This window comes from Hyperolius riggenbachi, chromosome 7 (genome assembly GCF_040937935.1).
Source record: "Hyperolius riggenbachi isolate aHypRig1 chromosome 7, aHypRig1.pri, whole genome shotgun sequence".
Taxonomy (NCBI): domain Eukaryota; kingdom Metazoa; phylum Chordata; class Amphibia; order Anura; family Hyperoliidae; genus Hyperolius; species Hyperolius riggenbachi.
Window position 1 is genome coordinate 120,763,914 of NC_090652.1, and position 25,112 is coordinate 120,789,025.

At 42.0% G+C, this 25,112-nt stretch overlaps 1 protein-coding gene across 10 annotated transcripts in view; it reads right to left on the reverse strand.

Annotated features, from left to right (window-relative positions):
• The window catches only part of SUN1 (Sad1 and UNC84 domain containing 1), a 144,398-nt gene that overhangs the window by 34,997 nt on the left and 84,289 nt on the right, over positions 1–25,112 (reverse strand). For 5 of the 10 annotated variants that reach the window (XM_068244596.1, XM_068244594.1, XM_068244595.1 and 2 more), the window contains 9 exons: positions 23,708–23,731; positions 23,374–23,592; positions 15,671–15,793; positions 13,688–13,771; positions 10,220–10,351; positions 6,696–6,794; positions 6,232–6,325; positions 1,917–1,975; positions 1,179–1,324 (listed from right to left, as the gene is read on the reverse strand). In XM_068244596.1, the coding sequence (XP_068100697.1) occupies positions 1,179–1,324; positions 1,917–1,975; positions 6,232–6,325; positions 6,696–6,794; positions 10,220–10,351; positions 13,688–13,771; positions 15,671–15,793; positions 23,374–23,592; positions 23,708–23,731 (980 nt within the window). The remainder of the gene's footprint in view (positions 1–1,178; positions 1,325–1,916; positions 1,976–6,231; positions 6,326–6,695; positions 6,795–10,219; positions 10,352–13,687; positions 13,772–15,670; positions 15,794–23,373; positions 23,593–23,707; positions 23,732–25,112) is intronic. The other 5 variants (XM_068244592.1, XM_068244597.1, XM_068244598.1 and 2 more) reach the window with 5 other exon arrangements.

The window sequence follows — 25,112 nt, forward strand, 5'->3', positions numbered from 1 at the left end:
TTCAAGCATGATACAGAAATAGATCAGAACCAAGCATGGTTCTGATCCAGTTCTGAAACATGCCTGAAGAAGAAAATTATATAGTTTTGAAAGCTTGCAAAGAAATCTTTAGTTATTAAAGGTATTACTGAAACAACTTTTTTTGTTCTGTCTTCAGACTCTTTTCATCATGCAAATCAAGACTAAAGGTGGCCCCACACGATACAATAAAATAATCCGATTTTACGGCAATTCGATAAAAACGATCGGATCCCCCCCAAAAAAAATCAAAAACTTTTTTTTCATTCGACTGAAAATTCCAAACGGATTTCCAGTTTTTTACGATTTTTATCGATTGGAATGCCAGATATTTTTCTTCAATTTCTCTTAAGATTGTATGGTGTGTGTGTTAGATTGTCAATTTATTAATATACAAACCTAAGCAATTTTTTTCAGAGTTTCCAATCATTTTTATCATAATTGGGGAAAAATTGAACATAGGTGTGTGATACATTGGTCATATTTTTGAAATGTTACAGGTCAGAAAAATTGATTGCAATTCTTAAATTGAACAGATATTTAAATTGTATGGTGTGTGGCCACCTTAAAGGGAAGGTTCAGGGATTGTATAAAAAAAAAAAAAAAATCCAAATCCACTTACCTGGGGCTTCCTCCAGCCCGTGGCAGGCAGGAGGTGCCCTCGGCACCGCTCCGCAGGCTCCCAGTGGTCTCCGGTGGCGACTTCTGCGCTCCAAAGTGCGTGTCACTCGTGCACCCTGACTTCATCGGACGTCCTCCGGACTGTACTGCGCAGGCTCAGTAGTTCTAAACCTGCGCAGTACATCCCGGAGGACGTCCGATGACGTCAGGGCGCACGAGTGACACGCACTTTGGAGCGCAGAAGAAGCCCGACCTGGCAGCCGGCCTGGCCAGGTCGGGCTCGCCAGCGGAGACCACCGGGAGCCTGCGGAGCGGCGCCGAGGGCACCTCCTGCCTGCCACGGGCTGGAGGAAGCCCCAGGTAAGTGGATTTTTATTTTTTTTTATACAGTCCCTGAACCTTCCCTTTAATGAAGATGGTATTGCTGTATACAGAATAAATCATGAGGTCTGTACAAAGTAATCATCTCTACAAGAACACAAGTAATGGGGATCTATGGTTTAAAATAACCTGCTTTGCTACTGTAGATGAAAGGTTACCTTCTTATCTTGTTCCGATACATAAATATCTGATTCTGGCTTCAGGCTAGGAATAGGATCTTGCTGTGTTTTCGTTGTGTGCGATACAAATCCACTCAATGATGGGAGCATGGCAAGCAAGGCATCAAACCCCCACCACCAGAGACCTGAGCAACATAAACATTCCGTTACATGCAAAATACAGTCCATTTCATACCTAAATACTCCCCAAAACAGCTGAGAATAGGCGACTATGGCTCATAGGACAATCACTTAGCTCATTTTGAAGTCAGTCAGTTTTTAAAGAAAGTTTCCCAAAAGCAAGCACATCTTGTAATCTTGTAATCTTGAAAAGAAACATCCCTTGATTTGATTTAGTGTGACGTGCGTGGTTTTAGCTGTAGTTGTACTTATGGTCTTTGCTTGAGGACCTCATTTTGTTGGAAGCCAGCTTAGGGGAGGATGCTTCAGGACACATTAAGGTTATATGGTCTAGTGAGAACGGACACTGTTCCTATAGGCTTGCACTGATTCTGGGTGCATCTGCAGCGTCCGCTGTGTCCATACAAATCATCCTAGTTAGGAACGTGCATTCTGCTCCTGCTCCATTTTAAGTGGCAAGTTTAAAAAAAGTCAAATGTTCTAGTAGAGGGCTCACAGATTTCTAGTCACACCATGCGGAATTGCTAAATGCTACAATATGAATTCTGAATGCTACAACTGGTTACAAGATCTGTTTACACACGTGATTACACTTACCTAATAGCAGCAATAGTGGGATAAGAAGAAATAACAATCTGAAAGCTTTAGGAAGGCATCTGAAAAAAAAAAAAATAAGACAGGCAAGGGGGAAAAATTATAAAAGGTCCTGTCCTCATTTTCTTTAAAGTGCAAAACTCACAGTAAAACATAAAAATATTGTTCAGGGTACATCTATCTGTATATACATCTGTATATTGGTACATAACAATGCACTCCCAGTGATATTTAGCCTATGCTTTGGCATCATGCAGCCTTCGCCCCCAAAACACTCTGGGATATCAAGGTCAGGACCACAAAAATATCCAATTTATTCACCTTGCCAGCAGTAATGATGCTAGCCATCTCTGGTAAATTTAAAAATGTAAATCAGGATAAGGCAAAATTTGACAATGGGCTAACACTGACTGAATAATTTATAAATTAATATTTATTTTTAAAGTAATTTTATTCATTATGTACTGTGAAGTTCTTTTTAACTTCTTGTGGTCTATTGTCCTTAAAACTGGTTCAGATAGTCATTGCCCTTGCAAATTGAGTTCAGGTACATCTGTGAGGAATGGGCAGTTAAGCCTCATATACATGTATGAGGCATGTAGCCTGACTGTCCTTCAGGGGATATTGCAGGGCTGACGTGTCCTGTTGCTATGTAGGGAGGGAGATAGGTAACAGAGTGGTGCACAAGTGAAGTAATATGGCGGCTGGGGTGAGTGAGGACAATGCTCTCAGCCAGTGCTTGGCAGAGTCGATCCGCCAGGCAGATCGCTGGCCTAAGGCATCAGTGGTGCTATACACACCCTAGATTCTCAGCAGAGGTGGTTGATACTGGCCTCCTCCACCATGTTTCATCTAGTGTGTGTATGTGGTTTTAGCTTTGGATAGAACAAGGCGACGTAGAAGTCCCTCTAGTGCCTGCACTCCTCACATTTGCTCCTATGCAAGGCTGCACCTCAGCTGTCAGCTCAACAACTGGCATATCACCTAAATACTAGGCAATCAGATAAGCAAGCCCCCCCGAAGCTTCAGTCTATGTACCAACTAGGCTCCCCTATGTTAGGACACTGTTTAGTTTTCAACCTACGTTATGCTGGCAGAGTGAAAGGCTTGAGTGGCCAATAGGGTTGTGCATTAGCTACCCACCCAGTTAGTTCTGTAAAGCAGACACCATCTTCATATAGCTTTAAAAAATCCTAAACCTTTGGCATTGAGGAAAAGCAAATAATTCTGGCATGAATGGCATCTCATCTATTGGTTACTAACGCAGATACGAGGTATGGCAGGGATAGTGAATGATATGCTAATAATTCAAGCTTGGAGCAGTCAAAATCAGTAGACCTTGCACTTGTTTGGTCCAATTTTAACCTGCATACAGCTTGCATTAAGGGCAGGTTTCCACTAAAGAAAGATGTCAGCACTTGAGCAGCACGACTGCGCATCCGAATCCCTCTAGCCCTGACAAGCACAGCTAGAGGGATTTGCATGTGTTGTCCGAAATTCTGCAGCAGTGCTTCAATTTTTATTCTGCACGGAAGCAGCCTACTGATTTCAAGAGGCTGCGTTTACAGATCCTCATTCATCAGCAAAAAAAAAAAAAAAAAAAAAAAAAAAAAAAAAAAATCGCACAAAACCTCCTGTAGTGGAAACAGGGCCTTAATCTTAATCACTCTGTCCATAGCAAATGAGTGAAAAAAAATACTCCCCACCCTTAAAGCAGTATTGGCACCATAAAAATCAAATTTCAACAGCAACTGGTCTGAGTGTATCCTACGTAATAATAGGCAAGTGTCCCTGCGTCTGTCTGTGTGTCAGTGCTTTTTAGCACTACGCGCATGTGCAGGGACAAGATGCAGAGACACTGCCGAGAGCCGGAGGAGGACGGGGCCAGAACGGGTGGTCGCAGGCACACACGAGGCGCACAGCGGGCATGCAGGGGCGGCTGGCGATGTGCGCGCGCACGGCGGATTACTGACAGACCTAGCCAGTTTTTAAACGGACTAAAGTCACTAGTTAAGTGATAAAGATGATAATCCTGCATTCAAAACTTGCAAAACTTTTTCTGCGGTTATGATTTGGAGTTATCACATAAGGAGCACTGGCCCTTTAGTAGTCAGTGCCAAACAGTTGAATGCTGGGGGTTCTTTTTATCTATAATATATTCCTCTCATTTATTTCCCTGCCTAGCCCATCTGAAACATGGTCCTCTGATCACTTCTGTTTACAAGCAAGGCTGGTGTGACTCAGCGACTGGCGTTAAAAAAAAAAAAAGACAGTGCAGTTCCTAGTATACACCTCAGTGGGAGTGTGAACACTCTGGGAGGAGGGCAGCTAATGAATACACAATGAGCAAGAGAAGGGAGGGGGGGAAAACGAGAGTCAGGGGGGATATGATGTCAGTGTTAGCTTAGCAATATGGCCACTGCCTAGAATAGGATTTTCTGCTTTTCCTTTATAAAATTCACAGGAATCATTACGTGGATAGCACAATACATCTGTTATGTAAGTAGAACTAGTATTTATCTACTTATATATGTGTTGTTTATTTCTAGGTTAGCATGGGTGCCGCTTGTTCTTTTGGAAGCATCATGGTGGGAACAAAAAAGTTGATTTTAGTTCAGCATACAATTTAATAGGAAAAAAAAAATTGTTGGGGGTAAAAACATGTACAGCTAGCTTCATACACCTGCTTATTTTACAGTACTAAACATTCACCTGAGGAATGTGAAACATTTATTGCCTGGGTAGACCTTTATTTTAAAATATAAACACAAATGAATTACCGAATATCACCACTGATAAGCTGACTTTTGTAAAGTGTGTGTGTGTTACAGAATGTATAGCTACCCTTGGATCTGGCTTGCTTCCTCTAGTGTCCCCAGCAACTCCTCTACTGGCCACTAGAGCTTCAGCTCACTGCGGTCACATGACAGGGATTTTGGAGCTCTTGCAGCCAGTTCAGAAGCTGACGGGGAGTTGCAAGGATCGGACCCAGAGGGAGGAGAGGTAGATATATGGAAGAACATCGAGCAATGGATTCTTCCCAACACCAAAAATCTATAACAATCATTCGCAATCAGACTAAATGCAAAATTTCTTAATTACAAAATTGTACTATGCCATATACCAAATATACACATATAAGCTGACCCATGTATAAGCCGAGGTACCCACTTTTCCCTCAGGAACCAGGAAAGAGTGATTGATTTGCGTATAAGCCCCCTCCCCAGTAGCCAGATGCTCCCCCAGTACAAGTCAGCCCCCTCTCCATAGCCAGATGTGCCCCAGGATCATACAGCTGTGTCTCAAGAAGCCACTAGATGGCGTCAAAGACATATGAATGCCACACAAAAAGAATCTGATCATTACACGGCTGGCAAGCTCCGCTCCACAAGCCAGGGGACATAGGTAGTCTTGAGAAGCACACTCTGCACACCATATTGCAGGGGATGGAGGGCACGGACACAGCAGGGAGCCACCTGGTAAGAGCAGGATCACTAGTGCACAATCCTTACGCTCCTCTGCCATTAACGAAACCTGCTCAGCCATCTACTTTGCTCCACTGACTCGCATATAAGCCCAAGAGGGTAACTTTTTAGCACATTTTTTATATTGAAAAATTAGGCTTATACGCGAGTATATTACAATCCCAATATCCTACATAAAGTCACAAACAAAAACGCATCCCCCTATAGGATTTAAACAGAGAAAAGATATTCAGCTCACTCCAATGCCAGCTCTGCATCCACCGGCATGCTCCAGTGCATGCTCTGCCGGGGAAGGGGGGGGGGCTAGGGTTGCACATTGTAAAATGGGATGGGTGTCAACTAATAGCTTTTTGCCTATTTTTCAGGCCAAAAGTGAATGTGCGGGTCGGGGGTGCGGGGTGCTGGCTTATGTGCACACATATAAATGGTGGGTAGTGGTGATAGTCAATAATACCAGCTTGCATGCATCTTGTATCTGGGCCAATCACAATCCACAGATCGTATATTTTCATTGGTGCAGTTCAAAGCTGCGTAGAGCTGCATAAAAAAAATTAATTAAACCTGCCACTGCATATTCATTTTGTGCTGACTGAACTTACAATTTGAAAGCATTGCCTCTCTATAAAGAGAGAATTGTAAATCTATAGTGGGAACACAGACCTAACAAATGCTGCACCAGAACGGAGGATGTAAATCCTGCTTTTTGAATCACACATCAACGTGATTTGTTACATGGCAAAAGTGAAATCTGTATGATTGCAATCTTTACACAAATTGATTGGAATGTTTTTACCTACAGCAGAGGATAATTTACATTTTAGGAAGCCACTGACCTAGTCAGAAGAAATACATTAAGCAAAGAGACGAGTGTTGTAAGCTGGTACCAGCCTGTGCCCAGCCACCAAAACATTCCAGACGCAGCCTTTCCTGCAAGAGGAAGAGAGATGATTAGACACAAACTACATACTCTGTAAACAGGAGGGAAAGCCAGGAGCTCATGCAGATGAGTACGCTGTGCAGTATTACAACATTCCATCCCAACGTGATTTATAAGCACACCATGCATTAAAGACACACTGTACACTATGGTTTACAATCCATGCAATCTATGAGAAATGGCTCTTACAGAATATAGTATTATACCTCCATGCAAATGTAATAAAGGATTAGACAGATGTATTACCCACATGCCATGAATATGGAGTGTCATTATATAACACAAGATGTACATCAGCAATAAAGCAAGAAAGTGAATGAATGCAGTGTCCATTCCAATGTGCAAAATAAAAATAATAACCTGGTGATACAATGGCCAACCAAAGAAACGACAACACCTTCCTGGATACAAACCATCCAGCAGCTCCAGCACTGCGCGCCGCCTGTATTAAGAAGTAGCCTACAACAGAAGAGACATGGCTTTGGAATGCGGTAACCGGAGTCATGAAGTGATGAGGACAGAAGACAGCCAGCTTAATTGCCAAAGTGACAGAAGGTACAGAAATGATACAAGTAAAGGGGTTTACAACGTTTATATTAGTTTCCCCATCAAGCCTAAAGCCTGTACGAGTAAGGTCGCTCGGTGGGTAGTGGTATTTGATCCCATGGGCGACATTGCAGGGACAACACTGCTAGTGACGTGTTCTGTTCCTATGCAGGGGAGCAGAGGAACAACAGTGTAGCGTGGAAGGGCCAAAGCAGCAACATGAGTGACATCACGTGGCAGGTAGAGTAAATGCTCTCGGCCATCGTGATCCACCAGGCATTGGGGTCCACCTGCATCAGTGGCCACCAGGCATAGGGGTCCACCTGCATCAGTGGCCACCAGGCATAGGGGTCCACCTGCATCAGTGGCCACCAGGCATAGGGGTACACGCTAACCTTGTCATACCAGACACCCTCTTACTATTTCTTTGAACCTGTATGGGAAAGCATTAAACCATTTTTTATTTAATTTAAACATAAAATGCCAAACAATGCTTATTGTTGACACGTTTCTAAATGACTGGTTTGAGGTTTATCCAACTTCAATTTTGGGTTCAGTTGAGCTTCAAATCAAAAACATTTAAAACTCGGGACAGATCATGAAAAAAAAAAAAAAAAAAAAAAGGAGGAGTTTCCTTTTGAGTGAAAACTGCAGGTCAGAATATAGCAGCCCTGGAATGTGACAGTAGATTGCTGAATGAATACAGCATCCTGCAGCAATTATGCTAATCCTTTTACAGATCACATCCCAAGCCTTCCCTCACTGTGACCTATAGGGGATCTCAGTATAACTTGCTGTAACATGAGGCCTGGAACGCACTACAAAACGCTATCACTAATCGCAATCGCTAGCGTTTTTAATGAGCTGTTTGGAAGCTATTTCATGAGCGATTGCTGGCGATTTTAGTAGCATGATAAAAAAAAAAAAAGTGTTCGCTTTTTGCCAGAGATTGTGTAGCGATTAGCGTTTTTAATTCTGATTGGTCCTTTCAATGAATTTTAAAAAATTTTCAGTGTGCAGTAATGTAAAAACGTTAGCAAAATTGCTGTGTAGGTTTTGACGAGCGATTACGCCAGCGTGTATATACTTTACATTGCAGAAACGCTAACGCTAATCGCTAAAAATGCTGCATTTCCAGTGTTTACGATTTTGGTAATCGCAATCGCTCTAGTGGAATTTGGCCCATTCATTAACATTAGCTAAGCGTTTAGGGAAATCGCTTGCGTTTTGAATCACTCCCTAAACGCTCACAAAATCGCTCTAGTGGGTTTGAGCCCTGACTGTGATTTTGGGATTGGAATTAGAAATCCATCTCACATTCTGAATGGTTAGAGGCAAGTTTTGTTCTTTGCATTGCAATTATAGGATGTATCTAGAGGTCAACATACATCATAACAGTGAACCTGGAGTTGAACCGGCAGGTTCCAGGTACAAATACTGGGGGGTAAGTAGCAGTAACACTCATGGCAGCCCCATGAATATTACAGTAATAAAGGATTGCTTTCGGATTTGAAAACTGAAATGTATGTACATTCCATTACCAACACAGCTGCAAGTTAGGCATCCTGTGGAGGTCCCTACAGAATACTGTTAGAATACTGTTAGAAAAGTAGTAATGATTATAAGGCAAACAAACAGGTCTTACTGAGCAAGTCTCAACAATGAAAAACTACTGCAGCGCTAAAAAATGAAGATAGATAGTAGAGATCAAATATGTATAAGAAGAACACTTCATCAGTCCATGCACTTGACAAGGGGTTAAATCAGTTTAGTACAGAAATAAAATAAAACAAAAATATAAACATAAAATAGAAATTACACTTTAACCTTCTGGTACGGATAAATGTTGATCAAATATATTTTACCCCATAATGAGCAAAGTTTTATGCAAGGTTGAAGGGAAAAGAGGCCTAAAAAAACACAACTCATTGCCAAAATAGTTTACTTTTTGATCATTTACACTGTAGGTCGATCTTTATATACACAATATAACTCATAAAAAAAGACTCATGGCTTGGTCAGTTAGAGCCTTATCCTGGGCCACCTGACCCTCAACTCTGTTCAATCAGCATCTTGGTGTCCATCCCATGTGCATATCCTATTCTCCTTATTCATGTCACACTGTGCATCCAGCATCATTATATCCCACATCAGTTGGCTGTAAAGACAGCAAGTGCTCATTGCTTAGCTCCCACCACCTTCCCTTACCAGCCTCTGACAAAACCACATTTGCAGCTGCAATGCCTTCCACCACTGTACTTGGTGGTATAGTCCCCTTCATGAGACTCCTTCCCCTTGCTCACACAACTGTATAGTCTACTATTCAGCCTTGCTATCATCATAAAACGTGTCACATGACCATAGTGGGACTGCTGTAAGGATGATCTGAGAGTTGTCTACACATCATCAGCTGACTCAAAACAAAAATGCCCCCCACCCCCTTACTTACCAGGTGCCACCATAATAAAATGATCCATTATTACCCAACAAATAACTTAAAAGGACAAATGAAGTGAGAAGTATATGGAGGCTGCCATATTTATTTTCTTTTAAACAATACCAGTTGCCTGGCAGCCCTGCTGGTCTATGTGGCTACAGTAGTGTCTGAATAACACCAGAAACAAGCATGCAGATAATCTTGTCAGAGCTGACAGAGTCAGAAACACATGATCTGCTGCATGCTTGTTCAGGGGCTGTGGGTAAAACCATTAGATTCAGAGGATCAGCAGGACAGCCAGGCAACTGGTTTTGCTTAAAAGGAAATAAATATGGCAGCCTTTATATCCCTCTTGTTACAGTTGTCTTTTAATCAGCAAACCATTCACTAAACACCCTGTAATAATTTCCTAATGGTGGCCATTATTCATATGATTCTTTCGATGATCGATTCTCCGATGTGATAGTAATATCGATAGGAAACCATTGTTCATGCCCACTTTGGAAGGAAATCTTCTATCCAATTGGTTAGGTTAGCCCCTCTGAGGGACAGTTAAGTGACAGAAGATGATGGTGCTATATAAGTACTAAATAATAATAAATCAATTGGGTCAGATGAATGGGATTGATCCGTGGATAGCAGCTTGACTTCTGTTAGTGGACCCGAACAAACGTTTCCAATCTATATTACGATCGCATCATACAATCGATCATCCCAAGTTTCTTATGGTTATTGTTGGCTACATTTAAACATGAACAAAGTCCAAATTGGAATAAGTAGACAGATGGCTGCATTTAGAAGAGTTTCTTAGGAACAGTCTATTCAGCAAATGAAGACAGAATGGACAGTGGGCGTTAGTGAGTTAAAAGGTCAAACAGAAAATAAAAGGTGCAAAATAAACCTGCGTAAGAAAAGATGTGACAAAACGTCTGTGTCGCCCAGTTAGCCCATGAGGACTGCGTATGGACAGAGGTGACAGTGGACATAGTGGTGCGGTGTGTCTCCTGCTGTTTCGTCCCCTTACAGTCATCACCTGTTGGTCATTACAAGTTCCGATTAATATGACAAACTTTTACACTTGCCAGTAACGGCAATATTTAGCTAGAGTTATTCTGCAGATACAAAGTAGATTGTGTAATAGAAGATAAGCAAAAAATGTTAAAAGGAAAATTTAAAGAATTGTGCAGATTACATTTCCTTATAACTGGGTGAATATTTTCTCAGGCTGCATTTCCACTTGTGCGGTGCGAATCGCCGCGGTAAAAATTCGCATGCGGATGCGAAATTCGCATGCGGGTCCATGCGAATTTTCATGCGTTTCATGCATGGATGATGATGATGTATGCAAATTTAACCATGGCAGCGCTGGTGTGCTTTTCCATTGTTTCTATGCGAATTCGCATGAAAATTCGCATACCCAAACCTCATGCGAATTTCCTATTAAATACATTGAATGCGATTCGCATAGCAGTATGCGGTATGCGAATTCTGATAGCTCTGCCATGCGAATTTTTCTGCACAGAAAAACGCAAAGGAATCCTAAAAGTGGAAACAGTCCCATTCACTTTTATTGTTATGCGAATTTGCATGCGAAAAACGCATACGAATTCGCGATAGTGAAAATGAGCCCTAAGAGGCTGCCATTCTAAGGGCTAAACCAAAACTGAGCATTGCGGGGCTAAATTAAACTGGGATGACATACTTCTTATTGTGAAGCACAACAGAAAAAGTACCTCTCAGCACTCACTAAACAAGGTTTTGGCAGTGGGATTTTTTAAAGGGTATTTCCAATTTTGCTGAAAACAAAACAACAATCAGTGAATGCAGTATTTGACAAGGCTATTGCTCTGTGCAGGCTCCCTCTCTTGCAGCAAGGTGGTCATTTTTTAACACGCTTCTAGCAATAATACTCTAAACCGGTGGTCCTCAAACTACGGCCCGCGGGCCGAATGCGGCCCGTCGAGACTTTTTCGCTGGCCCGCCCAAACACAAAGGGCCTGATTCACAAAGCGGTGCTAACAGTTAGCACGCTGGTGAAAAGCCCTTTATCACGCCTAAACTCAGTTTAGGCATGATAAGTTTAGGCGTGATAAGTTTAGGCGTGATAAGTTTAGGCGTGATAAGTTTAGGCGTGATAAGTTTAAGCACCAACTGCGTTAGCACCGTAGTGCACAGCTGATCAAAAGTTTTGCGCTAGCAAAGTCTGGTGCAGTTCGTATAGAGTTTAATGGCGCTGCTTTTGCGTGCGGGACTTTGCACGCTATCTACACTTATCTAAACTTATCACACCTAAACTTATCTCGCCTAAACTGGCTTTTCACCAGTGTGGTGCAATGGTTATCACGCCTAAAGTCTCGAACTGGGTTAGCACCGCTTTGTGAATCGAGCCCAAAATGTATAACTTCTAGATGTAGCCCATGGTACCTTTAAATGTCAGCGACCTGCATATAGAATAGCAGTGCTGGCACCACCCATCCACATACTGTAGAAGTCAGTGAGCAGTCATTTGCTGCCATTTGCTGTCACTGCGGTCCAATTGGACTGCAGGTTGTCACCTGGGTATGCTTCACTGTCTGGTGCATAAAAGCCTTCTTCGGGCGCCACATGACTGAATGGCTGCTGCTGGGAGTTCTCCTCCGGGCATGATTGGGGGGAATCAATATCTAGACTCATTGTAATGTTTTTCCAACATAATTTTATGTATGCTCAGCACCCAACCCCCCCCCCCCCCCCCCCAAGCAGTCTGAAGTATGTTGACCCGGCCCTTGACCAAAAAAATATTGAGGGAAAGGAGCATTCCTTACAGGTGAGGCACACCTGCAAAATTCCCACTGGGGACGTTCCTGAAGCCTTTCCCCAGCTCTCATTGGGCAGCTCTGCCAGGCCCTGCACTGATGAGACACGCAGAGCTTGCAGCGACCATGACCCCCAGGGGTCACTGAAAGTGAAACGAATGGATTTCTGGTCACAAGTGCGGTGGAGAGCCGCAGTAATTGAGGCTACCTGATCCACCTGCTAGCCGACCCCCCCCCCCCCCCTCCGTATCAGGTAGCAGGTTTTTGTTTTGGTTTTTTAAAAAAATGCCCACCTCAGGTTCTTTAAACAAACCTGGAATTTTAGAACACATTACAGCCAAAGCAAATACTTTTAACTTCAGGTTAAATGTGCCATGCACTGACCAGGATCAACCATTTCAAATCAGTCTGTATGTATGTTGGATTGTTTTGGCTCTGTACAATTAACAAGATGATACAATATTATGACACAATTAACAAGCACTCCAGTGGTTCTGGAGGCGTGTTTAGCCATCAGGGACAACAAAGTGATGATTTGCATATTCAGCAGTAATGCATTGTGGGACACCTCAAATGCTCACAACAACCTGAATTAATTATTTTGAATACCTTCTGTTTTAAGAAGGCAACATTCTGATTTACTTAGCATTTTAGTAAGGAGGCTCTTTATCCTCTTTCAGTCCCTAGGAGTTCTGGTTCACCATAAGATTGCTGGGCTAGGTTGATGGTCCCTTCCAACCAAACCGGCTGCTGAGCAATGTAGTACAAAGGACAGTCCCAGAATAATTATTCCGGGTGACAATTACTGAAGGGTGTAGCACAAAATTAGTCTGCAAAGCACAAGCTTCAGAAAACCGCTTTCATTTAGCAGATAATCAAGAAGCTTTATTGAAACCTTTACAGCACCTTCTCATAGGCTTCAGTACAATGAGTTTGCTGTATGTAAAAATAGAAACCTGATGGAGCAGAGAGGAATATGGAGGCTGCTATCTCTAGTCTATACAATTTGAAAAATGCTAACTACTTATCACACTGATCATTACGATTTAGGTATAGGTAAACCTCTGATAATCTAATCTGCACTTTCACTTTGAGGTAAAATATAAAAGGCAGATTAACAGCACTACAGCAAGGCAACTAAAATCAGCAATAGTACTTTCCATTCTCTTCTCACCTAGCTGGCTTCAGCAGTAGTATCCATTTAACACATTCAAAGCATGGGTCTCTGTAGTTTAATCTATCCATTTTTATCCAACTAACCATAAGTTGTTTTTATTTCAGGTGTGCTTTAAAACCTTTGCAGAGCACTTAAAAGCCAACCAAAGTGTTGATGAAAGTTACAAGAACCGGTAGATACATTTAGCAAAACCAGCTGGCCTTGTTTTTGCACATGACAGCCACAGGCGTTGAGGAAGTGTGACTGCGCAGTTAAGCTGACCAGACTGTTAGCATCTTTGTGACCATTGGTTTAGCCCTACAGTGACTGCCTCCACTACATGGCAGGTGGCCAGCAGAGTCCAAGAGAACAGAAAGGAGTGAAGGAAAACAAACACATGCAATGTGGCCATACTTACATATAGATTCTCCATTTACATGGAGATGTCCGTCCTCTGTCTGATAGTCTGCCACATTCATACTTCCACAGAAACTGGAGTGAGCTGGAACACATACATACATGGGGGAAATAAAATAAAGCATCTACGCATGGATTTGCATGACACCTGGGTGACCAGCAGCCGAGCCTGGAATAAAATTTGTTTACGGCTTGCAGAGTCACCGTACAGTTTGCTTAGCCAATCGCTTCTCCGTCTTGTTTACCCAGTTTATTTACTTGACATAAGGTATAACGCTGCAGATATTAAACCATTTATTTTAGCTGGTGAAAAAAACTATACAAAACAGAGTGACTTTTTGTTCCTAATTGAGAATATTTCTGCTCCCTTCAGGTTTTTTGTGACACCAAGGAATGAGAGCTCTCTCCCCTACTATATATGGCTTTCTTGCTGCATACCATTTGAAAATCTCATAGGAATTGAAATTCATAGTTGTGTGCAAAATGCATTGTGTGTCACGTGAGTCACAAAGTGTTTCTGAAACACACTGCTGCATTCAGTTTTTTTTGTCAAAAATAAATGAAAGGCTAAGAAGAAAACATATCCAAAAATAAGAGATAAACTACATACTGATGAATGAGAAATATGGGTAAACTGGGAGTAAGACATCCTCAAAATGGAATCGGAAATAAATAAAATCCCCAAAAAGCCTTAAAGGAAACCTTAACCAAAGTAAAAAAAAACGAAAAACCAGTTTAACTTACCTGGGGCATCTACCAGCCCCCTGCAACCACCCTGTGCCCGGGCCATCACTGAACGATCCCCCGGCTCCCCACAATTCCCCTCTTCTGGTTGGGCGACTGAGAGTCGACAGCCACTGCGCATGCGCAGGCCTGGCTGCACCCGTCCACAATCACGCCCCCATCCTCGGGAGCGTTCTGCGCATGCGCAGCAGAGAAGTACCTGTGCTTCTCATGTGCAGAGCACGATCAGGTGGTGCGTGGACCAGGGCCATGCTTCCAGAAGAAAGGAGGACACGGCGGGGTACCAGAGGATCGTTCAGACGGCACAGGCAGCTACAGGGAGCTGGTAGAAGCCTCAGGTAAGTTAAAAAATGTTTCTACAATTTAGGTTTACTTTAAATGACACCAGAAGTGCGAGGGATATGGAGGCTGCCCTATTTATTTTTAAACAATACCAGTTGCCCGTCTGTCTTGCTGATCCACAGTCTGTTTTAGCCATAGACTCTGAACAAGCATGCAGATCCGATGTTTGACTGAAGCCTGACAAAATTATCTGCATGCTTGTTTCAGGTGTGAGATTCAAACACTACTGATGCCAGAAAGATCAGCAGGACTGCCAGGCAACTGTATTGTTTAAAAATAAATATGGCTGCCTTCATGTGCCTCTCGCGAAGGTTCCCTTTAAAATTTTGACCCACTGTAGAATAAAGCAGGTCATCTTAATTACCATTACCACGGTTACGTCCCTGTTGTGGAAATTTCAACTCACTCCTCAGCCTTTATCATACCAGCAAAATCAACAGGAGGATGATTGAAGTAAGGAAGGACACAAAGAAGGGTTAAAAAAAAGCTTTTCTACAACGAAGTCTCCTTTAAATACTGCAAAAGAAATAAAACCGCCAGAAACACTGTTGGGGATGACTCGTTCTGACATGAGTAATGACCCGGCAAGTTTCCAAGTTACATATGAATTTTTACACACTGATTTTCATAAATGACTTGTGCTGTGGTCCTGTAAAAGCAGAGATGCTAAAGCCAACGCAACAGGAAATTCTCGCTAGGCTCACAGTAAACAATGTGGTTTGTTACTAAGCAGGCATTTTTTTTTTGCTTGGAGGTTGTTTGCGAGGAATACTAACAATGATAGAGTTGCTGAGGAGCAGAAAGATGGACAGCAGCAAGGGCCAGTTACCAAGCACCGCAAGCCGAGTGAATGGAGCAGAGAGTGCACAGAGCTACCAGCAATGTAAGAGTCTGGTACCTTTCTGCTCATACCCGACCTTCAGCATGACCATTTGTAAGACATTCGTAAGCAGTGCTGTCATGCTCCGCACTGCATTTTTCACCAATACCCTTGTCTTTTGTGTGTAGTAATGCAAATCTCCTAATAGAAAAAAATATTACAAATCCAATTACAGTCACATAAAAGAAACAAAAGAAAAACAATTTCTTTACATAGTTGTATTTGATTTGTGGCAGTCTTAAAGTGGACCTGAACTCGGGACACAAGGAAAACACCAATTAATCCACCCTGTTTGTGTTTAGAGTGAAGAGCCTGTCTAATTCCATCTCAGCTGCAAGTAATCACAATTGTAATTTGAACTCTCAGCCGTGTCGGCACAGGAATCTCGGCAGCCTCAGCTAATTTGTAAACACAGGATGGTAACCCTTTGTCTGCTCCCATGAAAACAGGAAGTAGACACTGCAGATTTATTGCAGGAGTTCTGTGGGCTGTAACAAAGAAATGCTTTTCTTTAAAGGGTATTATGCTGTTGCTTGCCTTTTAGAGCAGAGAGGAAGTTCCTAGTTGAGGTCCATTTTAAGAACGACTTGTTTTACCCAGACCACAATATGTCAACATTTGATATACCAAATGATAGTAGGAATTTAAATGATTCAATCTGATTGAAAGCTTGGAAAAAAGTATTTGATGTTTTATTTTTTCATAAAAATAAGCCCCAATTTTTTTCAGGTTTAAAAGGAATAAAATGATGAGAAACAATTGCATCTATCCTCCTTCTCCTAAAAATGACTTTTAGACATATCCCACAGTTTTATTTTATGTTGAAATCAAAGTTTAAAGTTTAAGGTTTCATGGTCTCTGCTCAATGACAGTCTTTGAAGTATGCCACAGCTGAAACCTATGATTTTGGGGGAATTTTTTTTAAACCTCTTCCCTGCTTCCAGAAGTTGTTCTCTGTAAGGAAATAGTTTTATGGATGTAATTCCTTATCAATGACAATTCGCTATATTCCAACTGGGTCCCAACTGGAAAGAAACTGTTTCATATATGAATGTCACCTCTTCCAGGCAGAGGAAAAATAAAAAAGGTCACAGCCTAGTCATTGGTGTGCTTGGCACTGTACATACACATTTATCTCATCAGTTTATTTTCACATCACACACACACAAAAAAGGAAAAAAGTGGAAAGCTAATTCTAATCCCAATCAGAGTGAAAAGTAAATATAAACCAACTATAGACACATTCTTGCTAGAAATGGTCATAGTTTTAAACTTTGGAGTCGTTTCTTGCTCCATAGGAAGGGGAACTCACCTGGGCTGAGTCCGAACTTTGTATGGGGCCATAAAATTCAGAAGGCCAATGGCTGACTAACTGGCAGCTGATCAGTTAATCAACAGTGTTAACATGTTCAAAAAGGATGAATTTGGAACCTTGTTCCGAATTCTTCTGATATGAACCTGAACGCAGCAAAGGAGAGTAGGCTGAGGGTCCATAACACTGAATCAATCCCTCTCTGATCTGATTGGATGCTTGAGAGGGGATGGTATTTCTGCTATATCAGGTGAAAATCAACTAATGTATGGCAACCTTTAGGCACGCAACTATAGGTTAGCCAATCACAGCTGCTTCATTCATTCACTGTGACAGCTAAGCGCTAGCACCCAAATTATTGGGCTCTTTGACAGTACTAAAATAAAGCTGAACTACCCAAATTAAGTGCTGCACAGACAGGGATGTCTCTCCCAAAACACAATTGAAGTTGGATTTTATGTCTGCTGCTAGACAGCTTTGGATGAGTCACATTTGGCAACATTAGGAAATCGCTGTAGTCAGAACAGATGCTGTAATATAAATTAGATAAATGTTTTATTACAGGTTGCCTTCACCCCTGGGCCTGTTGGCAAACAATAATTCTGTGTTCTTTATGCAAAGTACACAAGTAAAACCTAAAAAGAGCAAAAGTGATAAAGCATTTCCACATGATTGCCCTATGTGCGCCACAGGCAGGGGCACCTGCACACACTGCATCACCCTACAGGGAATCTCTCTAGGCTTTGCTGAGCTGACTTTAGTATTTTAGATACAACAGCCAGCAAAGCAAGCACAATGAGACTATTTTACTGGGCTGGAAACAGGCTAATCTTGTTCTGGTTGTTTGGACTAAACAATTATTTTTCATTAGAGCCAGTTCACACTTGCTTAAAAAAATGTACCCGTTTGGGACGTTCTTTTAAGCTCTGCTTAGTGCAGGATGCAGATCCTAAATGTTAAAAAAAAAAAATCGGCTCTACTTCCGGGGTCGCGTTAAGTGGAACAGAGCGCGAACTTTGCACATTCTCCCGTACTGGCCGGGAAAATATATGCAATAAAAGCCTATGAGAATGGAGAGTGTGTGTGATCCCCGCGGTGACGTGAATACTCACGTGACTCCATACTGCCGACTCCTGGGAAGCAGATTGGGTCCGGGCAGAAGCATCGGGATCTCCATAGGGTTCCAAAAGACCAATGGGAATCCTCAGCAATAGTGAGTATTCTCATTGATTCATGATGGACCAATGAAAATTCTCCCTGTTTCTAGGGTGAAATGGTCTATTGGCTCCAATGAGCAGCCGATCGGCCTCCAGCTGTGTACCAAGGGACCAAACAGCAGTGGGACACATAAGTGGGGATGCATACGGGCGGACTTGATCGATGGATATGATCGAAGCATACACGAGATCGAAGCAGACAGGCGGACACTGAGCTCATGGTGAAGATTGCTGCAAGTGGATGCAAATGGACAGATTGCTTCCGCTTACGATGCCCTTTTTGCATCCGCTCTAGTGTAAACCGGCCCTTAATAAACCAAAACAATTTCTCCAAACGAAAGTCTAGTGGAGTCTGCCCTATATCCTGGACTTAAGGTTTACAGTTTTCCACTATGCTGGTTGAACAGCGGTGTGTTGACAATTCATCCTCTGCACATACACTGTGCCTATCTCCTCATTTACACTACATATCTGTCTGCTGCAGGGGACAAGCGCTGTAACACAGATGGGAGATCTGGCAAAAACATACTGCTAGGGCTCTCCATTGGATTGAAACAGACCAATAGGAATCCTCCCTCCCCAGGGAGGATTTAATTGATCTATTGAGTGGTGAACTTCAAACCACTAGTAAGCCCCAGCAGTTTGCTTTTGCCAGGGCTCCCACCAGTATAGCGTGTTAGTCTCTGGTGGACCCAAGCGGCGGTGGTGATACACAGGAAGGCAGAAGGTAACAGTAAACCAGAAGAAAGTGAACAATCCCCATACAACTAGACTGTCCGCATCTGCAGCTAATGCCTTGTCTGGAAAAGTTGTCCATGCCATGAGCTTAAATTCTAGCACTGCAGTGATCAGTGCAGACACTGAACGGAACAGACATATCAGCACCTCTAAACAGATGCCATGTTTAACAGAGGCTCTGCGACATGTTCGTTGGTCTGCTCAGTGAATCAGATGGTTTTCTTGTCTAATATGGACCAGCCCTATGGCAAACTCAGAAGCTACAATGCAGAGAAAAAAAACTCAGAAGTCACGTACAGAAATGAAGCTGTCTGTTCCATGCCACAGCTGGTACCATAACAAGCCAGCCAGGATAAGTAGTTATCAGCTTTGCTGTTAGATTCCTATACATCTGGGTTTGGCGAGAGCTTGCTCAATCCTAGCGATTGGTTTCTAAGGAGCGTGTCATTCTGTCTGAGAAGCCATAGCTATGCATACAACCAAACCACGTTACAAATGCCAACAGTGTCAGAGCCGGCAAATACAGTAGTACATAATTTAACCACTTGACCATTGAGGGGTTTTACCCCTTTAGAACCAGAGCAATTTTCACTTTTCAGCGCTCCTTCCTTTCATTCACCCATAAATGAATCACTATTAATCACAACGAAATGATCTATATCTTGGGATTTTTTTGCCACCAATTTGGCTTTCTTTGGGTGGTACATTATGCTGAGAATTATTTTATTCTAAATGCATTTTAACGAGACTCTGAAGAGAGAAAAAAAACGAGGTGTTTATACCCCCCAAATCCCGGGGCAAACGTCCACGACTTTCAAAGTTGTGGATTTTGCTGCCCGGGGAGGCAGAGCTTTGTGCTGCAGTCAAACTCCATGCGCATCGCTACCTCTCCCCGCCCCTCTGTGAAGGAAGACAGAGGGGCGGGGAGAGGCGGCGATCTGTGGGGATTGACTTCAATAGAGGCAGAGCTACAGCGCTAAGCTCTGCCTTTTTCAGGAAGCTCTCCCCAGATTTTCCCCCGGGGATTTGGGGGTATAAAGCCCTCGTTTTGCCGCTGGAATGCAGCGTTTCACCTCTCCTCATACTACTTATGCAAACTACAAGGTAAAAGTAGCAATTTATTTTCACTTCAGACTAATTGGAATAAGAAAAAAATGGGAAAAAAATTATTGCTCAGTTTATGGTAATTATAGTTTTAAAATCAAGCATTCTACTGTGGATAAAAGCCACACATTTTATATGCCCATTTGTCCCAGTCATTTCAAAAAGTTTCAAATATTTCCCTAGTACAATGTATGATGCCAATATTTTATTTGGAAATAAGGTGCTTTTTTCAGTTTTGCGACCATCACTAATTACAAGGCCATAATTTAAAAATTAACAGTAATCTACCTTCTTGACATGCAAATAAGTTCAGTCCCTATGGTAACTATGTATTTTTTTTTTTTTAATTGTCTTTTTTTATGCAAAAAAAAAATTGCTTGGGGTACTATGGGAGAGTGTGGGACAGAAGGAGTTAATTTTAAATGTAAGTGTGGGTATTTTTAATAAATTGAATGTATTTAGGTGTAATTTTACTATTAAACCCCAAGATGTCCTCACGCATTTTTTCCTATTTGCGTACAAGAAGTACGTGAATAGGAGGTCAGGCGTGGACGTTTTACTCCAGAAGATGCTATGTCACAGGCATCTCACTGATGCCCGTGATCATTGACATGGGGACTGGGCATAATGAATGGCAATTGCTAGACTCAGGAGAAATATTTATTTTGTTACACCCAGGAGAAATACTGTTGCTAAGAGTGTCAGGGGGATGTTCTTTCCCCTGACTTTCAAACATCCCTATTTGATCCTCAATATGATGGAGAATGTCACTGACCAACAGGGAATCAACCCGGGAACAAACCAACCTCCATTTTCATCTATTATCACAATTTATAGATCATATGTGGCCAGAGCACGCTGAGGCTTTAGACGAGATGAATCCAGAGCGAATATATGCCACCACGCCCTAATTTCTAGGAATTGCGCTGCAGTGCCAACACTTTAGTCTACCTTTACCTTAACGCATTTCCGCCTGAGGCCCTGCTAACAATGTCCGTTGCACAATTCTGCATGGCAGCTCACTGCCCATATAGTTCAGTGGGCCTGTACACAGTACTGCATTGTTCATGATCACATCATTCTAACTCGCTGCATGCAAACTTTGTATTTAAGTATATGTCCAGTCTCCATTGCAGTTCACACTGATAACGCATGCGTTATGCAACTGACAATTGTGAACCTAGCCTGACAGACACTTGTTTGACTGCCAATGATCAGTTTATCATTATTAATAAAAAGATGTTCAGCCTAATTGACATTTTATAGATCAAAAAGCTTTCACCTTGTTCAGTGAGGCAAATGCTATCGGCAGCAACACAGAAGAGTGAAGAACTGCCACTGTAAGAAGTAGCGGTATGTGGCTGTAAAGAAAGTCAATGAGCTGCTTACAAAAAATAAATAAATAAAAAAAATAAAAAATTTCCCCACTGGCGATCCATTGCTTCATTCAAGTGCATAACACTGAGGATCACCAGGTTAGGTTAATTATGATCACGCAGGAGAGGGCCTGTTTCCACTACGCGCAAATTCGCAATGCAAATTTTCATATTGAAAATGAAACCAATGAAACCAATGACTGTCAGTGGTGTCATTTCTATTGAATGCAAATTTTCACATGCGATACGATGCAGAAACAATATGGATGGCATGCTGCAGATTTCTGCACCACGCTTCCATTTCTCAGGTAATGACTGTAATGGTGCCCATACATGGTACAAGTCATTATTCATTTTTAGTAGATAACTTCGTTGATTATTCCAGTTTGATCGGGTTTTTATTCCCCCCCCCCCCCCCCCCCCCCAAATGGATAATCGTTACGTTTTTCTTGATCAAAAAAGGATAATTTTTTTATTTTGATTGTTCTGGTTCAATAAATGGAAAAATCAAAAATTTTATTGTACCGTGTATAGGCACAATTAAACACATACAAATATTTGCATTAAACCATGAAAATTTGCATATGGGAAAAATATATGTGAAATGTAATATAGTGGAAGTAGGTCCTTATTGGTGAAGAAAACATGACTGGTCTTTTATAAATCTGGCATTAAAATGTAATGTATAGGCACTGGCGCCTCCAAGCACTACTGCAGGAACACGCAGTACAGTAATTATTTAATTTGGGAATAACCTTTTTATAAAAAATATAGGAGAAGGGAAAAAAAAAAAACCTTGTAGTCCTTTTTAGGGTCATCCACTTAACCCAATATAGACTTGTATAAATAGAAAGGACAATAAGCAATTTGTGCACAGGCTTATGGTACAAAAATATCAAAAATGCTTTATTGACACAAATACACAAAAAAGTTCCATAAAATCACTCTGTGAGAAGCTCCTTAGTAATATACAGAATCTTCCATAACAGGGATTTGACAGCAAAAAAGAGGCTAGTGCAATTTAATGAGGCAACGACACGCTCGTTTCGAGCACAAAGCAATTCATCAGGCCCAATGCACAAAGTACTGTCTATTGATCCTGAGGAAAATGCATAGCAGGAGCATCAGGAACCGATTAATGTCCTGGATTAGCAGCCACATTAATCTGTTCCTTGGCCCTCAAGATTGTGCAATGTACATCTGGTTGCTACAGATGTCTTCCTCTGCCCTCTGATGCTCCTGCTATGCATTTTCCTGAGCCTCAATAGACGGTACTTTGTGCATTGGGCCCGATGAAGGGCTTTGTGCCCGAAACGAGGATGTCGTTGCCTCACTAAATTTCACTAGCCTCTTTTTTGCTGTCATATCCCGGTTATGGTAGATTCTGTATATAAATAAATCCAAAAATATGTAAATAAGTGATTTTGCGCCCAGGACGTAATTAACTGATGATACTTGAATGAAGATAAGCTGGAATTGCTAATCTAAAGCGAAGTGTAATACCCTTATGGGAATAGATAGGTGTCATAGGAAGTAGTGCAATTATATGCTAGGAAACAAATTTTACTCAGCGAATCAAGCTATAGGTACCTGTTGTGGTGTGTGCCAGGCAGTGTGCCATAGGGCGGTGGCACTGAGAGAGTTGGTTAGTGTTTTTTGCATTCATAGGTAATTTTATCTGGTTTTATAGGGGATTCATGCTTTTGTATTTATGATTTTGAATAAAAGAATGTATATGTGATGGTACATATAGGCGCATAAGTGTTTTCTGAGATATAAGATTCTGTATATTCCTAAGGAGCTTCTCACAGAGATTTTATGGAACTTTGTGTATTTGTGTCAAAACATTTTGATATTTTTGTACCATAAGCCTCTGCATGAATTGCTTATTGTCCTTTCTATTTATACAAAGGAACATGCAGTACAGTAAGCCAAGGGAGCCAAACTTTCTAAGAAGAGACAATAAAATCTTACTTGACTTGTGCTTCTGGCCCCTGTCGCGGGAATACACTGTTGTAGTAGACGAGTTGAATGTGGACAAGGCTGGCGAGTGGGTCGCTGATAATGCTGTGAGGGCATTACTCCTCTCAGACAGCATGCTACAGTCACTGCATGTGTAGCCATTCACTAAGCTGGTCTGTGTTCCTGCAGTGAGGACAGCTCCATTGGCCTGAAGAATGGTCATGTCCCTGGCTGCAACAGAAGAAAAACAGAGTGGGGTTCCCAGTTTTACCTTTTCTTCACAGCTGAACCACAAAATGTCACAGGATGGGGGGAACAGAGTAGGAGGGAAAAAAGGAGTGCTCACCTCTTGGGTCATCATCATCAAGGCCTGCAAAAAATAAATGAGAACAATTAACTTTTCAAGATATAACAAAAGTGCTCTCCAGAGTATAAAATAAAACAAATATAAAATCACAGATCACTGTGTGCAGCTGAGTGTATTTTGCCACATAATTTTGTCTTTTGTGCTCGATACATGCTGAACCGGTTGCTAAGAAGCCAAGAATCACAAAAAAGGAGCATTTTGAGTCACAGCTGTACTAAAAAGCTGCAACACAATGAAGCTGATGGGTTTCTTCCCCCCCTAACAGCATGCAAAACACAAATGGAAAACTACAGTGTTAGAGGATACAATTCATGATTCTGCCATCTCATTGCTTGATAAAAAAAGTCATACCAAATTTTTTATTTTGCATGTTCTACTTCTAGAAAGAGAAAGATAGCTGTATAAGGCATCACCCTCAGCTCTGCTGATCTTTGTCATTAGGGTCTAAATGACACCTGAAACAAGCATATAATCTTCTCAGATTTGTCATAGACATTGATTTGCATGCTTGTTCAGGGTCTATGGCAATAAGAATTAGAGGCAGAGGATCAGCAGGACACCTGGCATTGTGCATTGTTTAAAAGCAAACAAACATGTCAGCCATGTCAGGTTGTTTACACAAACTATGCAAAAAGCCAGTACCATTTAAACACCGCGATATATCCCGTAGTATCAGACAACTGTTTTTGGTGGTTCCGTGTCCCCCCTTGGGCTGCAAAACATGATGTCAATGTGAAAAACCACGAGTAAGCAATGCCAAAGGTTGTCAAATTCTTTCCTGCTCGGTAGCAGAAAAGCAATTGGCATCAGCTAAACTAGCTGCTCCAACACCCGTCTGAACCAAGCCGTAAACCACCTATCCAACAGGCAGCTGAAGGTGGTGAATTCACTGCCTGTCAGCTGCTCTTATGCACCGGCTGGGCATTTTTTAGCAGTTGGTACTGGCAGTTGACAGGTGCCCCACCAATAGTGTCACATCTGAGCACCGCCATGCTCAGATGCGACATGTTGCGGTTTTCTGTTGTGGAGTAACACCACCGCGTGTCAGGCACAGACATGTTTGGTTTTACAACCACTGCCATTTGACTGCATTTAAACTGCACCTGAAAGGCGCTTGTAGGTGAAAGACGGGACGCTGAACTGACAGATGAGTGTGCAGTTCAGCGGTCCGTCTGAAAGAGGCCTAATGCAGAAACTGGACTGCAGAACAGTTTATAATGAAAAGAATGACCTCTTATACTGTTGTGGTCATTTCATAGCTGTGACAACACTAGAAGCAAATCACTTCATGCAGGACAGCAGAGAACAGAGGGGAGAATCTTGTGTGTAGCCCTGCACATCTTTTCAATAATTGGGTGCTGTCTGGTGGTGGGGGACGGACATA